Here is a 21,657-nt window from a genome sequence, read left to right on the forward strand (position 1 = left end):
TCCTTTCCTTTCCTTTCCTTTCCTTTCCTTTCCTTTCCTTTCCTTTCTTTCTTTCTTTCTTTCTTTCTTTCTTTCTTTCTTTCTTTCTTTCTTTCTTCCTTCCTTCCTTCCTTCCTTCCTTCCTTCCTTTCTTTCTGTCTTTCTTTTTTTCTTTCTTTCTGAGACATGATTTCACTATGTTGCTGAGACTGTCTTAGAAATGTCATCCTTCTTCTGCCCCAGTGTCCCAAGTATTGTACCAACAAGTGTGTGTCACCATGCTTATCAAACTTATAATATTGTTTTATAATATTGTCATGTAACTAGTTTCTAAAAGGGCTGTACTTCATGTTATTAATCACGCAAAACCTTAAAAGGGAACCTTAACCCTCTGTGCTTCTTAGCTAGGGATAATGTTTTATACCAGGAAACAATAGGCTATGGATGGAGATAATTTTGGTAGATACAACCTGGAGTATGGCCTTGGCATCTAGTAGACAAGAGGCTACCTGATGCTCCTATACCAACCTGCAGTGCTCAGGATGGCCCATCTTACCACCTCTCAGTTGTCCAGACTCAGTGACAACTGTAAAGAGGATAAAAAAGCTTGCCTTAATCATTTCTCAACTCTGACCAGTCAGATTCTCCCATTTCAGGATTTTTACATTAGAGAAAATTGAAAAGATTACAACTGAACAGAAAGAGAAAAGAATACAGTGGATAAAATATGTTTTTAGGGGAATGGGGATTGAACCCAGTTATGTTCTCTCCCACTGAGCTACAAACACTCACCCAAGGAAATCTGGTAAATTAGAGGAAACCATTAGACTTAAAATCTGTTTGTACTCTTCTTAGTTCCACACCTCTAAATCAGCCCTCAAAGCTCAAATTTAATACAAATGATTTTATATAATATAACAGAAAAAGGAGAAAATGCAGGTCAACATTGGTATATCAGTATGGGGAAGAAGCACCAAGAGGGGACTCAGGGCAATTTGGTGAAGCATGCTTGCAAAACCAGCACTAGGGAAGCTGAAGTGTGTTGCTGGATATTTGATCCCACTGTGAACCCGAGACTGTCTTGCTTACTGTTTCTAGTTGTGGTGTGGCTAAGCCCTAACACACACACATTTAATCCAAGAAGTTTCTGCTTGAATTAAATAAAACCAGTTATAGATCAAGAGGCAGAGCAAGCAACCACTTGACAAGAAGGGGATGTAGGAAAAAGCATAGATAGTAAAACAAAGTCAGGAGGAAAGATAGAGAGAAGCATAGTAAATACAAGGTAGGGAATACAGTTTGAGTTTTTTTTTGTGATGGCTTGGGGAAAAGGAGACATCTTTTGGGAAGTCAGCTGAGAAGGATGGTCAGCTGGGTGCTTTCTTTGCCTCTCTAAGCTAAATGGTCTTTACCCCAGCACCTGGCTCCCAAGTCTTTATTGGTAAAATTGAATGATTGAGATTTTGTTAAAAAAAAAAAAAGTGAAAACACTCAAGTTCAAGGCCACCCTGAGCTACACAAGGAGATCTATCTCAAGAACAAAACAATGAGCTGGAGACATGGCTCCACCATTAAGCATGCTTGCTGCTCTTTTCAAGTTTGATGCCCAGCATCCTTATGAAGCAGATTGCAACTCCAGATCCAGGGAAACCAATGCTCACTTTGTTGGGCACAGGCACCCCCACATATGGCAACACACACACAGAGACATCTTTTAAATAAAGCAAATCAGATAGAAGGGGAGGAGGTCCTCCCCTATCAGTGGAGGGCATAGGGAGAGAAGATGGAGGGAAGGAAGGAAAAAAGATGAGAGACTTATTATGCAAATGCCTTTATTTGGACTACTATGTTGCTAACAGATTACATTACTTTTTAGAGTTAGATTAACACAATGATCTTGAGAACTATAGCAAAGAGCTTGACAAAGCAATAGTACATCAAGTCTGACATACATACTTTCCGTTTTCTGTGACCGTTTTCTTGTTATAGGTGTAAAATTTAAAAATCTATTGTACACTTGGATATATTGCTTACCAAATCCCATCTAAATTCTGATCTCACTGTCTCTTCAAAAGTGTCTTATTCAACAGCATTTTAGATAAAAAGAGATTTTTGTGATAAAGGTTTCAAAACAAAGTATGTATCAGACTGAATTACTGAAGATGAAATATTTCATTTCATTTGAGCCTGGGTGTGAGGGGGAAATGCAACCTTAGGATCCACTTTCCTCCACATATAGTTTATGCATTTTTTTAACCTACTTTAAGACCCCTTTAAAAAAGTACCAAATCACCAGGCTTATGGAATGTAATCAAAATATTCTTAAATGTACAAAAAATAATCATGTAGAAAGAATACTGTAAAAAGACGCTGATTTTAAAAATAAAAGAATGAGAAAAGCTTCTAGTACAATCTGCACAGCCAGTTACTCCAGCAGATTTTCAGCACTACAAAGTAAGCAAAAGACACTCATCTCCACATAGTATCAGAGCACAGTTCTCCAGTAAGAACTGATAGAACTTGAAGAGCAAAATGATGAGCTAATAATAGTCCTATTTACCCATCTAAGCTAGTCTCCAGAGATGGACACCCCAAGAGGGAAAAGATACATAGATAATACATATCAATGGGAAATGTCAAGGGCAGCATTCTAGAAGGAGAGAGCAAACAGTTGGCTGTGAGCATGTTCAAGTGTGCTGAAAAGATCCAACTCTAGGGGAAAGAGGAGTTGCTTGTTCCTAAAACTCTTTCCCGAAGGCTGTCATGATGAGCTAGTCTTGTTAATCAAAACTAAAAGTCCTTCACGTGACCAAGAATTCCTTAAGCCATGAGAACTTCCCCTGGGAACATCTGACTTGGTTATTTTAAACTCTTTTCATACCCCTGCCCATCAAACATGCAAACACAGTCATGACCATCTTCGGTTTTACTTCCACAAGGTCTTCAGGGAGAGCATATACTCTGGCTCCGATTCTTCTGGCCATTGAAACTGCATACCTAGTTTTTGAGGAAAGAAAAATCAAGATGAGTTTTTTGTTTGTCAATAGTAGCTTTGCACTTTAAAGAGTAACTTTAAAAAGGGGGGGAAGTCGTTTATTATTATTTTATGTGCTTTGGTGTTTTGTCTGTATGTGGTGGTGGATCCCCTGGAACTGGAGTTATGGACACTGTAAGCAGCCCTGTGGGTGCTGAAACCTGAGCTTAGACTCTTTGGAAAAACAGGCAGAGCTCTTAATCACCTAGCCCCAAGGACAACATTTTAGACATCTGTTTCCTCTTGTATAATTTTTGGCTGGAATACAAATTTTCAGAGGCAGGGGCAGGGGCAGAGAGGAAGAGGAGGCAGAGGCAGAGAGGCGGAGGCGGAGGTGGAGTCAGAGGCAGAGGCAGGCAGAGGCAGAGGCAGAGGCAGAGGCAGAGGCAGAGGCAGAGGCAGAGGCAGAGAGGATCCTTGTAACTTGGAAAGCAGCCAGTCTACACAGTGAGACTTTGTCTCAGAAAACAGAAAGTACAAACATATAATTTCACTTTTTGTTTTATTTTTGTTTGGGGTTGATTCTTAAGTTATACTAAATAAAAACTTGAGGTTTACTTTATTTTGTGTGTATGAATGTTTTGCTTGCATGTATGTATCTGTACCACATGTGTTTCGGATGACTGAAGAGGTCAGAAGAGGGCATTAGCTCTCCTGGAAGTGGAGTTACAGATGGTTGTGAGTCACCATGTAGGTTCTGGGAATTGAACCCAGGTCGTCTGTAGGAACAACAAGTACTTTTAACTTCTAAGCCCTATTTCTCCAGCCCCAAGTTATTCTAAATTTTTACAATCTATTATTTTTGAATTTTATTTACTCATTTCTTCCAAATGTGAAATGGAAATGAAAGCCTGAAGTATTGACTTTATATAAAAAGAAAATTGTGGGCTGGGTGGTGGCGGCACACACCTGTGAGCCCAGCATTTAAGAAGGCAGAGACAGGTGAACTTCTGTGAGTTCAAGGCAAGTCTGGTCTACAAAGTGAGTTCCAGGACAGCCAAGGCTACACAGAGAAACCCTGTCTTGAAAAAGGAAACAAAGCCTGGAGAGATGGCTCAGTAGTTAAGAGCACTGTCTGCTCTTCCAAGAGGACCTGAGTTCAATTCCCAGCAACCACATGGTGGCTCACAACCATCTATACTGGGATCTGACGCCCTCTTCTGGCATGCAGATGTATATGCAGACAGAGCACTCATACACATAAAATAAAATTAATAAATTTTTGAAGAAAAAGAAAAAGCAAACAACATCCCTGAAAAACAAAGAAATTATGTGTGTATATAATTAGCCCTACTGACTGCACAATCAATTACGAAATTCCCTGGATGCTGGATGCTTTTAAAACATCTGTAAATCTTTGAACCTTCTAAGGTAAAAAGCATCTTTGTTTCTTTTTGTTTTGTTTTGTTTTTGTGATTACCTTGTGATTTAAAGATATTTTCCTCAAGGATGGCTCACCAGCTGATTTTCCATAGGACATTGGTTCAATTCCGTGTACCTACCAATGTAGCTCACAACAATCTGTAACTCCAGTTTCAGGGGATCTGACTCACTCTTCCAGCCTATGTAACTACGAGACACACAAGTGGTACAGGCAACACCCCGCCAAACACACATAAAATAACAATATAGGTTTAAAAAGATGTTTCTGGTGCACGGCTTTCCCAGCACTAGGGAGGCAGAGGCAGGTGGATCTATGAGGTTGAGGCCACCCTGGTATACAGAGGGAGTTCAAGGACAGCCAGGGCTATACAGAGAAACCTTGTCTAGAAAAACTAAAAAAGGAGGATTCTCCTAACAGATAATATATCATGCCATATTTGTATTTCTGTGTCTGGAATTTAACATCATCTCCATATTCACCCATGCTGTTGCAAATGATAGGATTTGGTTCTTATTAGAGGCTGCACGGTATTTCATTGTCTTCTGTGTGCTCTATAAAGTTATTCTCACAAAAGGACAGAGGCTTGGATAGTTACGTGGAGGTTTGTGAGGGGAAGATGTTGGGGAAAGGGTTATATAATTTATGTGAAACAGTAGCAAGATAAAATAGAGTTTAGTGATGGGCAAATGGAGCTAGAAGCTGGGTTTGCTGGGTGCTTGAAAGTAGTGGGCATGACTTTTGATGCTCAGGAAGGTTCTGTTTTATATTATCACAGTGTTCTAAAATTGATTGTGGTGATGGTCAGATAGCACTGTGAACATGGTCAAAACCATTATATTTTATACATTAATGAGTGAACTGTTGTCTGTGAGCTAGATCGCAATAAAGCCATTAAAAGTAAAGTTAAAGCCTTAAAAAAAAAAGAAAGTGATTGCTTGGTGGTAGTGGCACACACCTTTAGTCCCAGCACTCAGGAGACAGAGGCAGGCAGATCTTTGTGAGTTTGAGTTCAACGTGGTCTACAAAGTAAGTCCTGGACCGTCAAGGCTATAAAAAGAATTCCTGTCTCAAAAAACAAAACAACAAACAAAGAAACAACCCCAAACGAAGACACAAACAACCCCAAACAAATAAATCAACACACAAACAAAAGCAGAGATTTTCCCTAGATGTCCCCACTATCTAGTGAGAGAAGTGGGATTAGAGTGGATCTGCCTGGCTGTAACACCAGTGTTCTCTGTATGACACCACTATGTTCCCCTTACTTGGCATTATTGTGCTTGTCATCTTCTGTTAGATTCCCGCTCTTAACAAGGTCATAGTTAATGCAGCCTGGCTGGATGGCATCAATTAAATCCACAACTGCCAAACTGGAGCTGATCGTCTTGTCCTATTATGAAAAAGGGAACAAACCTAAGCATTTCAATATTTACAATTTAACATGTGCTTCTTTATACAAGCCTGACCAAGAAATGGAAAAAATTGTCATTAGTTCAAAAATAATTCTTACAAATTAACCCAAGGTTGTCCTTAAAGTAACTGATATCATATAGCAAACATCTTCCATAATAATCAGTATACTAGCCTTAAAGCCCTGAATGGAAGTTGACTTTCCAGCTTCACTCAATGTTCGGTTCACCCAGTTTACAATGATGTCATCATTTGCTTTTTGACCATCTCCAAGATCTTCCAGAACATTAAGGGTATATCTAAAAGAATTAGCAGAAGAAAGTCACAATCTAGTCTACAAAGAAAAATGCAAACATCAGAAAAAAACCTCATGTATCTTGTTATCATAAAGACTTCATGAGGGCCAGCAAGATGGCTCAGTGTTTAAAACAGCTTAATGTATGTGCCTGACAAACTGAATTTGATTCCTGTATTGTGGAGGGTGAAAAATGATTCCTAAAAGTTATACTCTGACTTCCATCCAAGACTGTTGTATAGGCCTTCTTATAATCACTCACACACATACTCTTCATACATAGGCATAAAAATTATATATCTACACAAAATTAGTATATATATATATATATATATACACACACAGGAAAAATTAACTTTGTGCAGAGTCATATTATTTTATGTATATTTATGTGTGTTTATATATGTATGTATTGTTTATGTATGTATGTATGTATATGCATATATCAAGGAGGAGTTGGGAAATAGCTCAACTTGTAAAGTGCTTACATGTTTGTTACAAAGACAAACATGAAGATCTGAGTTCAATTGTCAACACTTATACAAAAACATACTGGGCATGCTGGAAAGCATTTATAATTCTGGGCAGGTGGAGACAGCAGATTCCTGGGATGCATTGTCCAAGTGACCCTAGTCAAATAGCTAAGCCCAAGTCCCTGAGAAAGGCTCTATCTTTATTTCAGGAGAATGGACAGATCTCAAAGGAGGTGAGATCCGGCTGTAACAAAGTTTCTTAATTAGTGAATGATAGGAGGCCCAGCCCATTGTGGGTGGTGTCATCTCTGGGCTGGTGGTCCTGGGTTCTACAAGAAAGCAGGCTAATCGTTGAGTAGCACCATTCCATGACCTCTGCATCAGCTCCTGCCTCCAAGTTCCTGCCCTATTGGAGTTCCTGTCTTGATTTCCTTTGGTTATGAGCAGCAATGTGGAAGTGCAAGCAAAATAAATCCTTACATCCCCAACTTACTTTTTGGTCATGGTGCTTTGTCCCAGCAATTGAAACCCTAACACACACACACACACACATACCCTCTCTCTCTCTCTCTCTCTCTCTCTCTCTCTCTCTCTCTCTCTAAGAGTATATTGACTATGGAGATGGCTGACTGGGTAAAAACACTATCATTACAGCCCAGATACATGAGTTCAAACCCAAAACCCACATAAAAAGGTAGATGTGGTCATGTGTATCCACAGTCCCAGCATTCTTACATTAAGATTGGAGATAGGAGAATCCAGCTTGCCAGCCTGTCTACCTGTGAACTATGTCATGTGTGCACCTGTAGACACACATAGAAACACACATGCACAGCTTACATGTGCAAGTACACTTGTACTACTCTAGTAGTGGTGTTAACTAAGAGATACCCTGAGCTTTAGGTGGTACCTAGGCATAATGAATGCTTTTGTGTTATTATTATTTTGTGATCATTTTTCTGGGGGTGGAAAGAGTGTAAGGACCAGAGCTCAGAAAGGAGTGCTGAAAAAACAGCATCCTCTAGACATGACAGGGCTCTTCCACTTGTGAATTCACATCGGCTTTGGTTGCCTAAACAGGACACAAACAAGATCAAGATACAACATTCCAGCATGGATGGAGAAAAAAAACCTATGAGGACTCACTCCTTCTGTTAGCAGTTGATGCTACTGGGTGACAGAATTCAGTTTAATCATGGAGTGTGGATTTGAGTATGTTCCCATGTTCTAAATGGATGATGCCACACTATGCACATATGGGAATCACTAACTGGACCCAATGTGTTATAACAAAAAGCATTAAACTGAGAAACAGAAGTGAGGAGTTGAAAGGGCTGAAGTGGGATTGAATGTTATTGGAGTTCATTGTGTGAAATTCGTAGTCATTAAAAGCATATCAAAATAAAGGGATCTTCAGTTTCTTAAAAATATATTAAAATTATAGTTATTTGTATATAGTCTTAAAAATATATTAAAATTATAGTTATTTGTGTATAGGTGGACACATGTATGTCATGGCATACCTATGGAAATCAAAGAACAATCTTCAGGAAATGTTTCTGTTCCTTCACTACATGGATTCCTTGAACAGAACTCAGGTTGTCAAGCAGGGTATAGGAGCCTTTAACCATTGAGCTATCCTGCTGGCCCTGATTTTCATTTCTAAATAGTTACATATAGACATTCATATTTCTTCTGATAACTTTTGTGATTTGTTTTGTTGTTTTGTTTTTTTTTTTTTTTTTTGAGGCTAGGTCCCATTTTATAGTTCAGGATGTCCTGGAACTCACTATGTAGCCCAAGCTGTCTTCAAACTAGCCATTTTCCCTCCTCAGATTTCTAGGTGTTGAGATTTTAAGTATGAGCCACTGTTCTGGCTTCTGACCACTTTTAGTTATTTATTTTGGGGGTCTGAGATTGCCTCCATAATGCTAAGAATATCGTGGATGATGAAGCTAGAGCTGCAACCCATCTGAAAGTTTTAATCAGTGAGCTATGTTAGACCATCTACTAATCTTTTTTAAAAAAGATTTATTTATTTATTTATTTATTTATTTATTTATTTATTTATTCTTTATATAGCATTCTGCCTGCATGTGTGCTTGTGCACCAGAAGAGGGGATTCGATCTCACTATAGATGGTCATGAGCTACCATGTAGTTGCTAGGAATTGAGCTCTGGACATTTGGTCGAACAGCCAGTGTACTTAACTCTGAGCCATCTTTCCAGCCCCCATCTACTAATCTTATTCAGTGACACTGCATCAGGATTAAGTCTACAGGTCAGACTTCTGTGAAAGGTTGGTAATACCTACAATTCTGCAACTCACAAGATGACATCTCCCAGTGAGGAGCCAAAACACAGAGTAAATTCATTTCAGAGCCTAAGTACAATGAGCTTGGAAGCATACTCTTTTAACTACATGATTAATTGAAAGCAGTGAAACTATAGAAAAGGTAAATTCATAGACACATATTACTGTGAAGCTGCAATGGCCAATATTGTGTACTATACCTTCTCATCAGCTGCCAGACTATAGCCAAGGTCAAGGTTGGGTTCCCATCATTCAGGTCTTGTCCTCCAATGCCAACCAGGGAGAATTTAGCTGGATGTTTCCCTAATTCAACTGCATAGTTGCAGTTTTCTAACTGTAAATGTACAAAAGTAAATTAATGGTTAAATATTGTCATTTGTTCAGTCTACACGATCTCCCTCCATGGTGTGTATGTGTGTGTGTGTTGTGTAATGGTAAGTATTTTCTTAAAACCAAGATCAAGTTCCTGTCCTCCAGAAGCAACTTAAAGTCTAGAAGGTTTATTTATTTATTATTTAAAAAAATTATTTCATGTGCATTTGTGTTTTGCCTGCAGGGATGTTTGTGTGAAGGTGTCAGATCTCCTGGAACTAGAGTTACAGACAGTTGTGAGCCACCATGTGGGTGCTGGGAATTGAACCTGGGTGGTCTGGTTCAATGCTCTTAGCCACTGAGCCATCTCTCTAGCCCAGGTCTAGAGGTTTTAGAACAAGACAGAAATCAAAGAAGTTCAAGATTCTCTACCTTTTTCATGTTGGCCCCCAACTTTGGGTATGGAGGCTTGTTAACTTTACTCCAGTCCACTGGAACTTTAATTCGCTCATATAACTGTAAGATTACCAGGGCATCCTGCAGGTCACTAACAATTTGAAACATAACTTAATTAGTAATCATAAGTAGGGGCATAAATCAAAAAGGATCTATAAAGTCACAATACTCATGCTTCATATGTTTCTAAATCAGTCTGTGCTGAAAATAGAGCCTAGACCATTCAGTTACTTAAAAGTATGTGAGCATAGCTGGGTAAAGTGGCATACGCCTTTGATCCCAGGCTTGTGAAGTGAAGGCAGTGCAATCTCTGTAAGTGATAAGTCATGCTAGTCTATAAAGCCAGTTCAAGGCCAGGCAGGGCTACATAGTGAGTTCCTGTTCTGTCTTTAAAAAATAGTAAGGGCCAGGCAGTGGTGGCACATGTCTTTAATCCAAGCACTCAGGAGGCAGAGGTAAGCAGATCTCTGTGAGTTCGAAGACAGCCTCAACTACAAAGTGAGTTGTTTCAGGACAACCAGGACTACACCGAGAAACCCTGTCTTGAAAAATCAAAATGAAGATGATGATGTTAGGTTGTGCGTTTGTTGTAATAAAAAAAAAACTGTTATAAAGTTCAGGAACACAGTATGAAGGCCCTACATGAGAGTCAGAAAGATGTATAATAAACAACTATGTGGATAAACAAATAATATGATTTTGGCATATATATAAATGTAATGCAATGATTAAAACTAATACTACAGTTAGTATGTAGTAAATGACAGATGGTAGGAAAATGGTCGAGGTAGGAAACATACTTAGGATATAAATCATTACATGTCAGCAAAAAACAGTCCAGCCAGGAAGCCAAAGGCCTTAGGGAATCATGGGTAGTCTGCTACAAGTATTCCTGTACTGTTTAAGAGACTTAAAGTACCTGTTCCCTAAGGAACCATTAAGACATTTACATATTCTATCTCTTAACACCAAAAATCAGGCAAAGAAAGAATTTGGGCTTTTATGTATTTTAGAAAAGATGATGGAAATAACTAATGTTTTATAATATGAATATTTGCTACAAGTGAACATGGAGAATAATTCTGGAGCTGTCATTATTTATGCTACATTTTCTCATACTATTCATAACTTCATAAAAGCAATAGGGTAGCTTACGCATAGAGATGGTTTACGTGGGGATTAACACCAAGGGAGTTCATCCAGTTACGAAAGGTTCTTTCTTCACGAGTTTCTCCTAGTAAAAAATCCACAAAATGTACTCATTCATTAAATGTCTTGTATATTCAGCACCAATGCATGTATTCATTTATTTATTCATTTGTTTTATATGCTGTATTCTGAGCTAATAATTACCACATGCTAATATGTCACTCTGACTATGGATAGATGAAATGTAATTACAGAAACTTAGAGATTAAATTTGTAACTTTTTGTGATCTAGTTATATATGGTGGCTAGTATCTATATTTGCAGTCCTCTTGAAGTTGAAGAAAGAGTATTTCCAGGAGTTTGAGGCCAGGCTTGGGCTACACAGTTTGTTTTATACCAGCTTCAGCTATAGGGTGAGACACTATCTCACAACTACATTCAAGGCTCTGGAGAATGGAACTCAAATTGTAGAGTGCTTCCTAGAGCACATGAAGTCCTGGGTTCAATTCCTAGCACCCTTAAAACTGCACATGATGCCTAGAATCCCAGCACTTGGAAGCAAGAGGGTTAGAAAGTAAGGTCATTCTTTACTATGTAGTGAGTTTGAGGATAACCGGAGACACATGAAACATTTCTCTCATAGTAGATGACTAGGTTAAAAAACAAACAACAACAACGAAAAACAACATCAAACAAAACATGAAACTCTTCTTGAAATAGCCTTAAAAAAATTCAAACGACCCCCCCCCAAAGATATAGCACTAAATATTGAAGCAATACATTTGTTTACCAACTGGTTTAACGACAGAAAAATCGGGATTTTCTTTTCTTCTTTCTTTTTGATGTTGGCTATGCTAAGCAAGAGTGCACCAAGCCATATTCCTTAACTAGATTATTATATTTGCACATTTTGTTTCTATCACCATCTCCATCCAGAAACTTCTAGTTCTCACTCACCACCGCATCTAGTTTTAGCAGATTCTTGCAAAAACAACTTATTGGGTTGGAGTTATATCATTGTGACCTCTGTGTTTTAATGCTACAGGCTGCATATTAGAATTAGAAAAATTTTAAGTTACCTTCTAGTAGAGTCCAGTCAATGTCCTGGTTTTCAGGTTTAGTTAGTGCTGGGTATTTATTAAATAGGTTAGCTACAAAGGCCAAGTTCAGTTTGGGGTTTCCACTGACAACATCAGCTGGGGTAACAAACTGTCTGCAACCTAATTTATCTGCTTGTTGAAGCATACTTTCAGCTCTCTTCAAGTCATCTGTTTCCTGTTGAAGTAAAAGAAGACATCTTTTAAAGACCATCCTAAAATAATATAATTTGCCCTTACAATCATAGGCTGGGTGAAAGACTGTAGTTTCCTTCAGCTAACACATGGTACCTATTATAAAATCATTTTTTAATACAAAAACATGAATTTCAAGATATGTAGTACCTTTAAATTCCCCGAGATGGCGCCAGAACACGTGTACAGATTGAATAAAGCACTCCATTGGGATTATCCCTCATGGCAAAATGAAGAGGGGAAAAAAGGTGTAACTCATCTTTTTAACTATACTCCTTTAAAGATTTAATTTTAATTATGGATAATTTTAGAAAAAAAAAACTTTAATTTTTTTTCCTTAAATTTCTTCAACCCTTCTATGCCTGAGAAGAATAGGGCATTTGGATCCCCTCAATCTGGAGTTTCAGGTTGTTGTGAGCTACCTGGAGTGGGCACTTGGGAACAGTACTCTAGTCTCTGCAAGAGCAGCAAGCACTCTTAACAGCTGAACCATCTCTCCAGATCCTTATTATTACTATTATTGTTATTATTATGATTTTACTTTTAGAAACATATTTGAAAAAAAAAAACATGAAACCATGGGCTGAGAGCTAAAAGGGAGGCCTGGGTTCAGTGGTTGTGTGCTAGCACTCTGTGAGGCAGAGGCCAGCCTGGTCTACAAATTAAGTCCAGGACAGCCAAGGCTACACAGAAAGATCCTGTCTTGAAAAAACCAAACCAAAACAAAAAGGGTATATGTGGGGAGGGGGGAGCATTTGGAAAAGTCTCAAATGCCAACATGAGGGTGGAAAGAGATTTGTGGAGCAGAATAAAAGAAATAGATAATATTTTGTAGGAATTTAAATGCTAAGCAGTTTGACTAAATTCTAGAGCCAGTGGGAGAATCCCGGATAGATTTTGGGGGAAGGCACAAAGGGATGTAGTAGAAAATAATCAAACAGGAAGGATTTGCAGGTTCACCTTGATGGTCAGCTTGTCTTGATTTAAAACAAACTAGGAGACACACCTCTGAGCATGTCTATAATTATAGCTCAAGAGAGGACAAGCTATCCCAGATAGCTCCAATAATGCACAGACTGGCCCTTTGTCACTACACATGGCAAATAAGCCAGAGTACATATTTCTCTATACTAGCTTTGAGTGGTTGATATGACTCATAAAAACAAGTGCCACTGTAATTATGGAACTCACAAGTTATCAAAATAAATCAGGATACTTTCTCTCCTGTCAATCACAAGCACCACATTCTTAAAAAAATAAAATAAAACAAAATTGAAAAGACCCCAAACCTCCACAAAACCCTTAAAATGTCAACACCACTAGGTGAAGTTACATGGAGATTTTGATAGAATTTATATACAAATTATTTGAGTGTGGCAGCAGGGACCTTTTGTCCTAGCACCCAGAAAGCAGAAGCAAGTGGATCTCTGTGATTGTGACACCAGCCTGTTCTACAAGGGAAGTTCTAGAGCTACATAGCAAGACCTTGTCTCAATAAAAAAAAAAAAAGAAAAGAAAAGAAAAAAAAAAAAAAGAAAGAAGAAGAAAAAACAAACCGTAATGTTATCAGATTGTAGAATTTGAAAGGACACCAGTACTTACATTGAAACCTGACATGTTAATATCTATCCTTGGTTCACCTTCCTTCTGTCCTTTAGGTGCAATTTGATTGAGCAGATGGAAATAGGCTTTGGAATCCTACAAAACAATTGGAAATACCAGTGTGATCACATTTACAAAGAGTAACTGCATTTTATTGTTTCGTCTTGCAAGAACACTTAGATCAGCTCTTGTGAGAATTTATGGCATTCTCCCTGTTCTTCTTATTTGAAAGATCTTTCCCAAGAAAAGTACATCTGTCTAGTCTTACATCTCTCTTGAACTTAATTTTGTTATGACTTTATAATTTATTGGTGCCACCAACACAATAAATCTAATAAGTGTTTCTTTACCTTCACTGAATTACTGAAGTCAATAAGCTGGACAGAAAAAAACAAGCATGAAATAGAGCAGAAATCCAGGAAGCATAGGGAAAGAGAATACACATTATAGCATTACAAAGCATGATAAATATCAACTTATGAAAATAACACCTGCTTTGTTAATTTTTATTTAATTAAAAGTTGAAATGACAGAAAGTCTTAAATGAGAAACACATATAATTGGTAAAATAACATTTAGCCTTGTAGGATAGAAAAACACTTAACAAAACAAGCTCATTTTCTCCCTTTTCCCATGGTGATGGGGACTGAGGTTAAGGCTTCACACTATCAATAAATGCAAGAATTCTTTGCTTTTCAAAAATATTGTGGTGCATGCCTGCAATCCCAGCACTTGGGGAGGTAGAGGCAGTTGGCTCTATGTGAGTACAAGGCCAGCCTGGTCTACAAAGAGAGTCCAGGACAGCCAAGGCTACACAAAGAAACCTGGCCTGAGGGGAGTGGGGACCTTGATAAAAAATATTCAAAATAGGCTTTAAAAAAATTCCACTGACTTGGCACATTGGCACATGCCTGTATGTATTCCTCAGGCAGGGGCAAGAACCTTGCAGATTTGAGGCCAGTGAGCTGTAAGCCAACTTGGGCTATAAAGTCAAATCATAAATGAAAAAAAAAAAAATGGGCTCAGGTGGTAGACTGCTTGCCTAGCATGCATGAAACCCTGGTTTTAATCCTGAACATTCCACAAAACTGAGTATGGCAACTCACATCATCCTTAACTACATAGCAGCCTTGAGACCAGGAAACAGTTTCTCTTTTGAAAACAAAAAAGAAAGCAAACAACAACAAAAAAAAAAAAAAAAAAAAAAGGAAAAACAATGATTCAGGTATGGTGACGTGTCTGTATGCCAGTACTCAATAGGTAGAAACAGAATCACAGTGATTTTTGAGGCTAGCCTTGTCTAGCCTCAAAACAGTGATGTCTAGTATAGCCTGTGCTACAGAGCAAGAGCTTGTCTCAAAACATGAGTGGCAAGAGAGCTTGATGATATCCTATAATTTTCCCCCTCTGTTAAGATGGGATAAAATCTCCCAAGCCATTATATCTGCCCAAATGTTCTAGTTTTTTGCACTGTTACCTTGATGTCAGCACTGAAGTTGTTGATCTTTTGCCAGCCTGAGTTTTCCAGATGAAAGTTGGCCCATCTCAGTAGAAGCTCTTCTGGAGACAATTTCATAAGCTCCTCCAGAGTCTCACCATCTCGAAGTAAAGCCGCCAGTGCTTGTAGACATAAGTGCATCAGTCAATGTGTGATATGATAGTGGTCATACCAAGTGTGTGCATGTTCTCCCTCTCTCTCTGAATGTTTTACTCTGAAATAAGCCCATGCCAGCCTCAATCTCATGACCTCCCAGCCTCAACCTCTCAAATAATGGGATTGCAGGCATGTAATTCCATCATCATACCTAGTTTCACTCAGTCTTCTTTGTTCAGTAATAGAGACGTAAAATCTACTAAGAACTACTTCTAGTTTTGAGATAATCAGACTCTGCGCCTAGGACATAGCTCAGTCATCAAGGGGCTTGCTTTGAAACCACAAGGACTGAGTTCAATCACTAATGTTCAGGTGAAAAAGTCAGGTGTGTTGGCACAACTCTGTACCCTTTGAGCTGCAGAAGTGAAATCAGGGATGAGGTGGGGTGTGGGCACATCTCTGGGGCTTGCTGACAGGCAATCTAGCCAAATTGGTGAGCTCCAGATTCAGTGATAGACCTTGTCTCAAAATTAAGCCTGGAAGCCAGGCATGCCTGTAACCCAGCACTCAGGGAGACTGAGGCAGGTGGATCACTCTGAGTCTGAGGCCAGCCTGGTCTGTAAAGCGAGTCCAGGACAGCCAAGGCTATAGCAAGGAACCCTGTCTTGAAAAACACTAAACAAACAAACAAATAAATGAGCAAGCATGCAGCCAGAAAGAGGAAGTTGTTGGCAAATTGCTTGCTATGTAAATAGGAAGACCAGTGCTTGGAACCCTAGTATTCATATAAAAAGCTGGGTGTAGTGATGTGCATCTGTAATCCCAGTGTTGAGGAGGTGGAGCCAGATAGATCCTTGGGGCTCACCAGCTCGCCAGTATTGCCAAAGTTATAAGCTGGAGGTTCAATGAAAGACCTTGTCTCAAAAACTAAGATAGAAAGTGGTTCAAGGGGGCACACAATGTTGATCTCTAGCCTCTACATGATATTCATATATACCTGTAAGCACCCACATGATCATGCACATAAACATGCACATAAACACACACACACACACACACATGTTTAAGGTGGAGAGAGACTGAGGAAGGCACCCAATGTCAACCTTTCTGTTTTTGTGTCTTTACAGTAAAATCAAATGTGAACTGTCATGCAAACATTTAAGGCTAAAGAACAGAGGTGTATGGGTTGTTTTTCTGAATAGCTCCATGTTCATTCTAGTTATAATCCGCTCACCTCAGTTAAATGCAAGCATGACAATCTTCGTGAAGAGAAAGAAAAAAAATCACCAATATACATCTTTCATAAAAACAAGTGTTACCTTCATTCCTGCTTAATTCAATGTCGGCAAACAAGCCAATCTTAATAATCTGCCACAGCAGTCCCAAAACCAGATGAGGTTTCCCGGCCCTCAGATCTTCAGCACCAATGTTCACAACATGACACCCAATGGCAGAAGCCGAGTTCAGTGCCAAGTTCAAGTTTTCCTACAAGACAGCCAAATTATACAGATTTTTCCCTTTCTTCCATACCCAGGTCACTTCTGCCTTCACTGACAATAGCACTAAGTGAAGAAATTAATACAAGCTATTAATTTTACCCACCCACACTCACAGAAAACAAATTGCAGATCTCAACATTAAAAAGCAACAACAAATTTCAGCCTCATTCATATTCATTTGCAGAATTTTACAGGAAGTGAGCTTTTATTTTTATTTGGTTGCTTCTGAATCATGCTGATTCTAAAATAAAACGTCAAGTAACCAAAGAAAATATATTCATGTGAACCATGTCATTTTTCTAAAATTGACTAAATTCGAGTCCAGCAGCATATGGCATATATCCAAGTTCTAGAAATGACCGACGTGTACATCTCAAAGAACATCTCTGCCTGAGAGGATTTTGCTGTTTAATCTACTATTCCATCAGCAGAAAACAGAAACAATCCACCCCTTAAGCACACCAACTAAGAGCTTAAATAATTTTCCTTATTTTGGTAATATCTTCATACAATACGTAATGAAAGGAACGTAGATAGGGCTTTGAGTTCAATAAGAACCAGCACTTCAGTGCCCCTGTGAACTTCCAGCAAGCTCCCCAAGTCTTTCTGAGACCCAGATCATTTTATACAATGTCAATAATCATTCCCCATTCAGAGCTGCTCCGAAAATTAAAGTACAGCCAACAGAAAGCAGAGGCTATGGCCTCTATTTCAAATCACAGTGTCATGGAAAAGGACATAGAGAGCACTGCACACCTGAATTATGAAGGGTGTAAGTTTCTTCTTGTTGATTGCTCTCTCATCAATTGTATCAGGAACTGAAAGGTTGATCATTTTGCTGAAACAAACAAACAAACAAACAAAAAAAACAAACAAAAAACATTGATTTACTTTTAAAGAGTCTACGAAGTTCAGAGATGTGGTTCCTATAAGTAGCATGCACGGAGCCATCGGTTCAATCCCCAGCACCACATATGTGGAACATGGAGAAGCTCATATTTCCAGCACTGGAGCATGGAGACAAAAGAATCAGGAGTTCAAGCCCATCATGGACTGTATAGCAAGTTGTAGGCAAGCAGGATGCATACAAAATCCTGTTTCAAATGACAGTCTGTATATCTTCCCAAGTGTTAAAGCTTATTATAAAATATCTTTCATGCAACTTAAAAAAAATGCAGTAGATTTGGGGCTGAAGAGAAGGCTCAGAGGTTGAGAGCACTTATTGTCTTGCAGAGGACCTAGGTTTGGTTCCTAGCACCCACACTGAACAGCTCACAACTGCCTCTAACTCCAGGTTCAGGGGATCTTATGCCTTCTTTTGGTCTCTACAGGTACCTGTATACATGTGTTACACATAAACCCAAGCAGGTACACACACAATAAAAAATAATATAAAATATAATAGATGATCTTTATCATGTTGATCATAAAAAACTATATATGTCCTAACTGGAGATTGGACATATATAATAACATATTGAAGTACCTAGGTCTGAATACAAATTTGTATTCATTTTCCATATATGTGTATGTATGTACACACACACACACACACACACACTCACACAACCTGAATATACACTTTGGTTTTTGGTTTTTGTGGTGCTAAGGTTATGGGGTTTTGTTGTTGTTTTTCTTCTTTCTTTTCTCCCCTCCCCTCCTCCTCTTTTTGGCTTTTGAGACAGGATCTCTCTACTTCTCCCTGGCTGTCCTGGATCTCATTATTTAGTAGGCCTCAAACTTCCAGATATCTGCCTGCTACCACTTCCTGAGTGCTGGGATTATAAGCATATGTTACCATGCCCAGGGTAGTGCTGGTTTGGTAACCAAGGTCATGAATATGCTAAGCATTTACTGTACCACTGAGGTGTGCTGCTGGCCTAGAAAGTAATTTTATGCAGTATTTTGGAGGCACTTATACTTTGCTTATCACCTGTCACTTGAGGCTACCTATGGAGTATTCTGCTTGGGGTGTCATTATCAGAATTTGAAAAGTTTCAGATGCACCTGTAAGTAGCCTCTAACCCTTGCTCCTATAAGTAAGCCTGATGAAACTCATCAGGTCACTAAAAAAATAAAAATAAAAAAAAAATAAGACATGAAAGCAGAACGGCAGGTGAGATGAGAAGCAGAAGGGGATCAGTAGGAGGACAGGAAAGGACAGTGCTTAGAACTATGATCACACAAGCACACCCATGAATATATATGAAAAGGTCACAACAAAACCCATTATCATGAATAATTAGTATATGCTAATAAAAACAAAAACAAAACTAAAACAAAAGTTTCAGATTTTGGATTATTGTATTAGGGATGTTCAAACTGTATGAAGATCACAGTGGCATCTGAAATGTTAAGGTATTGACTATCTGTACCACAGGACACAGCTACTAAGTGGGAAGCCTTGCATAGGAGCCCTCAACTTATAATGAGGCATATTTTTAGAGAACTGCAGCAAAACAGCCTCTGAGAACAGGTGAATCAATGAACAGTGTTGATAATCTTACATCATTTCTGTCAAGACACTGATGGCTCTGGGAGAAGCCATTGTGACAAAAGCATTTTTCAGAATTATGTCACTGAAGAGTGAGAACTGAAGGGTAGCTTCTTTTCTTTGGAAGCCAAGATGCTTCAGAATAAACAGATACATACTTAAGTTTGACAAAGTTGTAATGTTCTGCTTGTTCAGGGGTGAAGAGAAATTGGAAGCTGAGAGTTCTAACCTATCAAGAGGCCTCCACTCCAAGACTGAATTTACTTTCACAGATAGATTTAGATTTTAAATGAAAAGGGCAAAATCTGGGTAGTTGTCCTCTCTTTCTTTTCTGACATGAAACAACCAAGCACCCATAACCAAATACATTTTTTTTTCCTATAGAGGTAATCTTTGGAAATCTGGCTACAAACAAAACCTGCATCTTACCAGAGCACAATTCCATCACCAACTGCTTTGAAAAGGTCGTCAGTATTGGGGTTCATGGGCACAACGTGTCTGCAATCCGGATCGTTTTCCAAAGCTTTGTTTATCCAGTTAACAAAAGCATATTTTTCTTCCTCTAAAATTGTATGAAGTAAAAAAGAAAACAGTTCATACTATCTGCTAATCATCTGTTCCCAAACCCTACAATTGCTGTATAGTCCTGCTAAAAGATAATGTATCCCACATGGAAGACATGTGGAAGCAACACAGTGGCTAATAGGGATCAATTACAAAGTTAGTAAAAACAATAAAACAGGTTAACTGATCCTTAGGAACGTTACAAAATACTTAAAATACTATATTTATGTCTCTGCACAACTCCATTGTAATAAAGACTATCATTACCCAGATTTACTATATATCTTACAAGCTACCCATGACTTTCTGGCAAATATCTGACCTAAGACCCAACTATGTCACCAAGACTACTTAGTATATTTAATTAGTACAACAAGCGTTTTAGGGCATTACAGTATGTATCTGCTCAGTGCACTATGTTAACCTAGGTATACTCATGCCATTATTACCTGAGTAGGAATGCTGTGTTCCTTCACTGGACAACTCTGAAGTTCCTCCCAGAGCACAAATCCCTTCTTTCCTGTTGATGGCTTTGCGGAAGGTTTTAGCAATATCACTGCTCTTTACCTCTTGGAAAATCTATCGGTTGAAACAGTGTTGTTAGTTCACAATTTTCAAGTGGACACAAGAACAAGCACATTTAACTCCTTTTACCTGTCAATCACCTACAGTGTTGTCCACAGGCAGTGAGCGTTAAGAAAACTGGCTTGGGTTTTGCAATGCTACAGTACTGCTACTAAAAATAAAGCATCAATTGCACACACTCTCCAAACACATTCAGTGCTGCATGCATTGAATCCACTTATAAGTTAAAAAAAATGTGGTTCAAAGGCACGAGTAAATCTATTACTTGCCTACTGTGGAGCATAGCTGATGGACTGCCCCTTCTTTAACCACAATTCTTAACATACGGATAGATTTATGACACAACAACAACAAAACTGTTTTTGCGGTATAATGTGGTAGCTAAGTAAGAGTTCACTCAATCAAAATGAACATAATAATAAAAAAAATGCTACTTTGGTGGCATAGCTGACTATCAAGAATAGTAAGTACTAAGCAGGCAATACTGTCAATACTGCACAGGTCACTGCTCTACTGCAGCAGATTCAAAAAACTATTCTAGGGAGTTCCAAGATGGCGGCGAGCAGAGCACACTGTTTTGGAGAGGCAGAGGACATGAATCTCCGGAATTGGTGAGTGGAGAGACAACCAAAACTAGAATTTGGACTTTTGGGATTTCTAAAGGAGAAGGGACACCACAGAAGCGTGAAGTGCTCATAGAGATAGATCAGGCGTGGACTTCTCTGGGAAGGAAGTAAGTCCCTTCCCTTGTCCAGGCCTCCCTCGCGGGGAAACCTGCGCACAGCTCTAGGCAGCTGAGTGCAAAGCTCACAGCCTGGGGATTAAGACAGCAGAAACAGTGCTCCAGGCCCCTTACCACAATGGACAGCTGTAACCGCCTACTGAACTACACCCCTCAGACACACATCCCACCCTGGGCCCACCCAGGGGCTTGCTGAGTGTCCCCTCCCCCCATCCCGCTGAAGCAATCTTCAGAGGCGCAGAGGAGCTCATGTCCCAAGCTGCCAGAACGCACACACTGGAGGAGTGCACCCACTGCCAGCACCAGAGCGCAGGCCCAACCGCAGAGCGCCAACCACAGAGACTCAGTTTGCAGTACAATCTTTCCTAGATCCCAAAGCCGAAAAGCTCAGTGCCTGGGTCCCAAGACAGCAGAGGCTGGGCTTCACACCCCTCAGCAGTGGCAGAGAGCTGTAACCAACCGCTGAACGCCAGCCCTCA

General features: G+C 39.2%; 1 protein-coding gene across 1 annotated transcript in view; it reads right to left on the reverse strand.

The window, feature by feature from the left end:
* Window positions 1-1,794: 1,794 nt before the first annotated feature.
* Window positions 1,795-21,657, reverse strand: part of Pls3 (plastin 3) — a gene marked incomplete at its 5' end in the record, with an annotated part of 35,069 nt that continues 15,206 nt past the window's right edge. The window contains 13 exon segments of the mRNA XM_055616241.1: window positions 1,795-2,976; window positions 5,663-5,787; window positions 5,983-6,106; window positions 9,090-9,223; window positions 9,634-9,748; window positions 10,813-10,891; window positions 11,886-12,081; window positions 13,701-13,796; window positions 15,178-15,320; window positions 16,614-16,779; window positions 17,550-17,631; window positions 19,717-19,849; window positions 20,301-20,430. Of these exon segments, the coding sequence (XP_055472216.1) occupies window positions 2,844-2,976; window positions 5,663-5,787; window positions 5,983-6,106; window positions 9,090-9,223; window positions 9,634-9,748; window positions 10,813-10,891; window positions 11,886-12,081; window positions 13,701-13,796; window positions 15,178-15,320; window positions 16,614-16,779; window positions 17,550-17,631; window positions 19,717-19,849; window positions 20,301-20,430 (1,656 nt within the window).

The sequence above is a fragment of the Psammomys obesus genome, unplaced genomic scaffold (genome assembly GCF_907164565.1).
Source record: "Psammomys obesus unplaced genomic scaffold, mPsaObe1.curated_primary_1811, whole genome shotgun sequence".
In the NCBI taxonomy this organism is placed as follows: domain Eukaryota; kingdom Metazoa; phylum Chordata; class Mammalia; order Rodentia; family Muridae; genus Psammomys; species Psammomys obesus.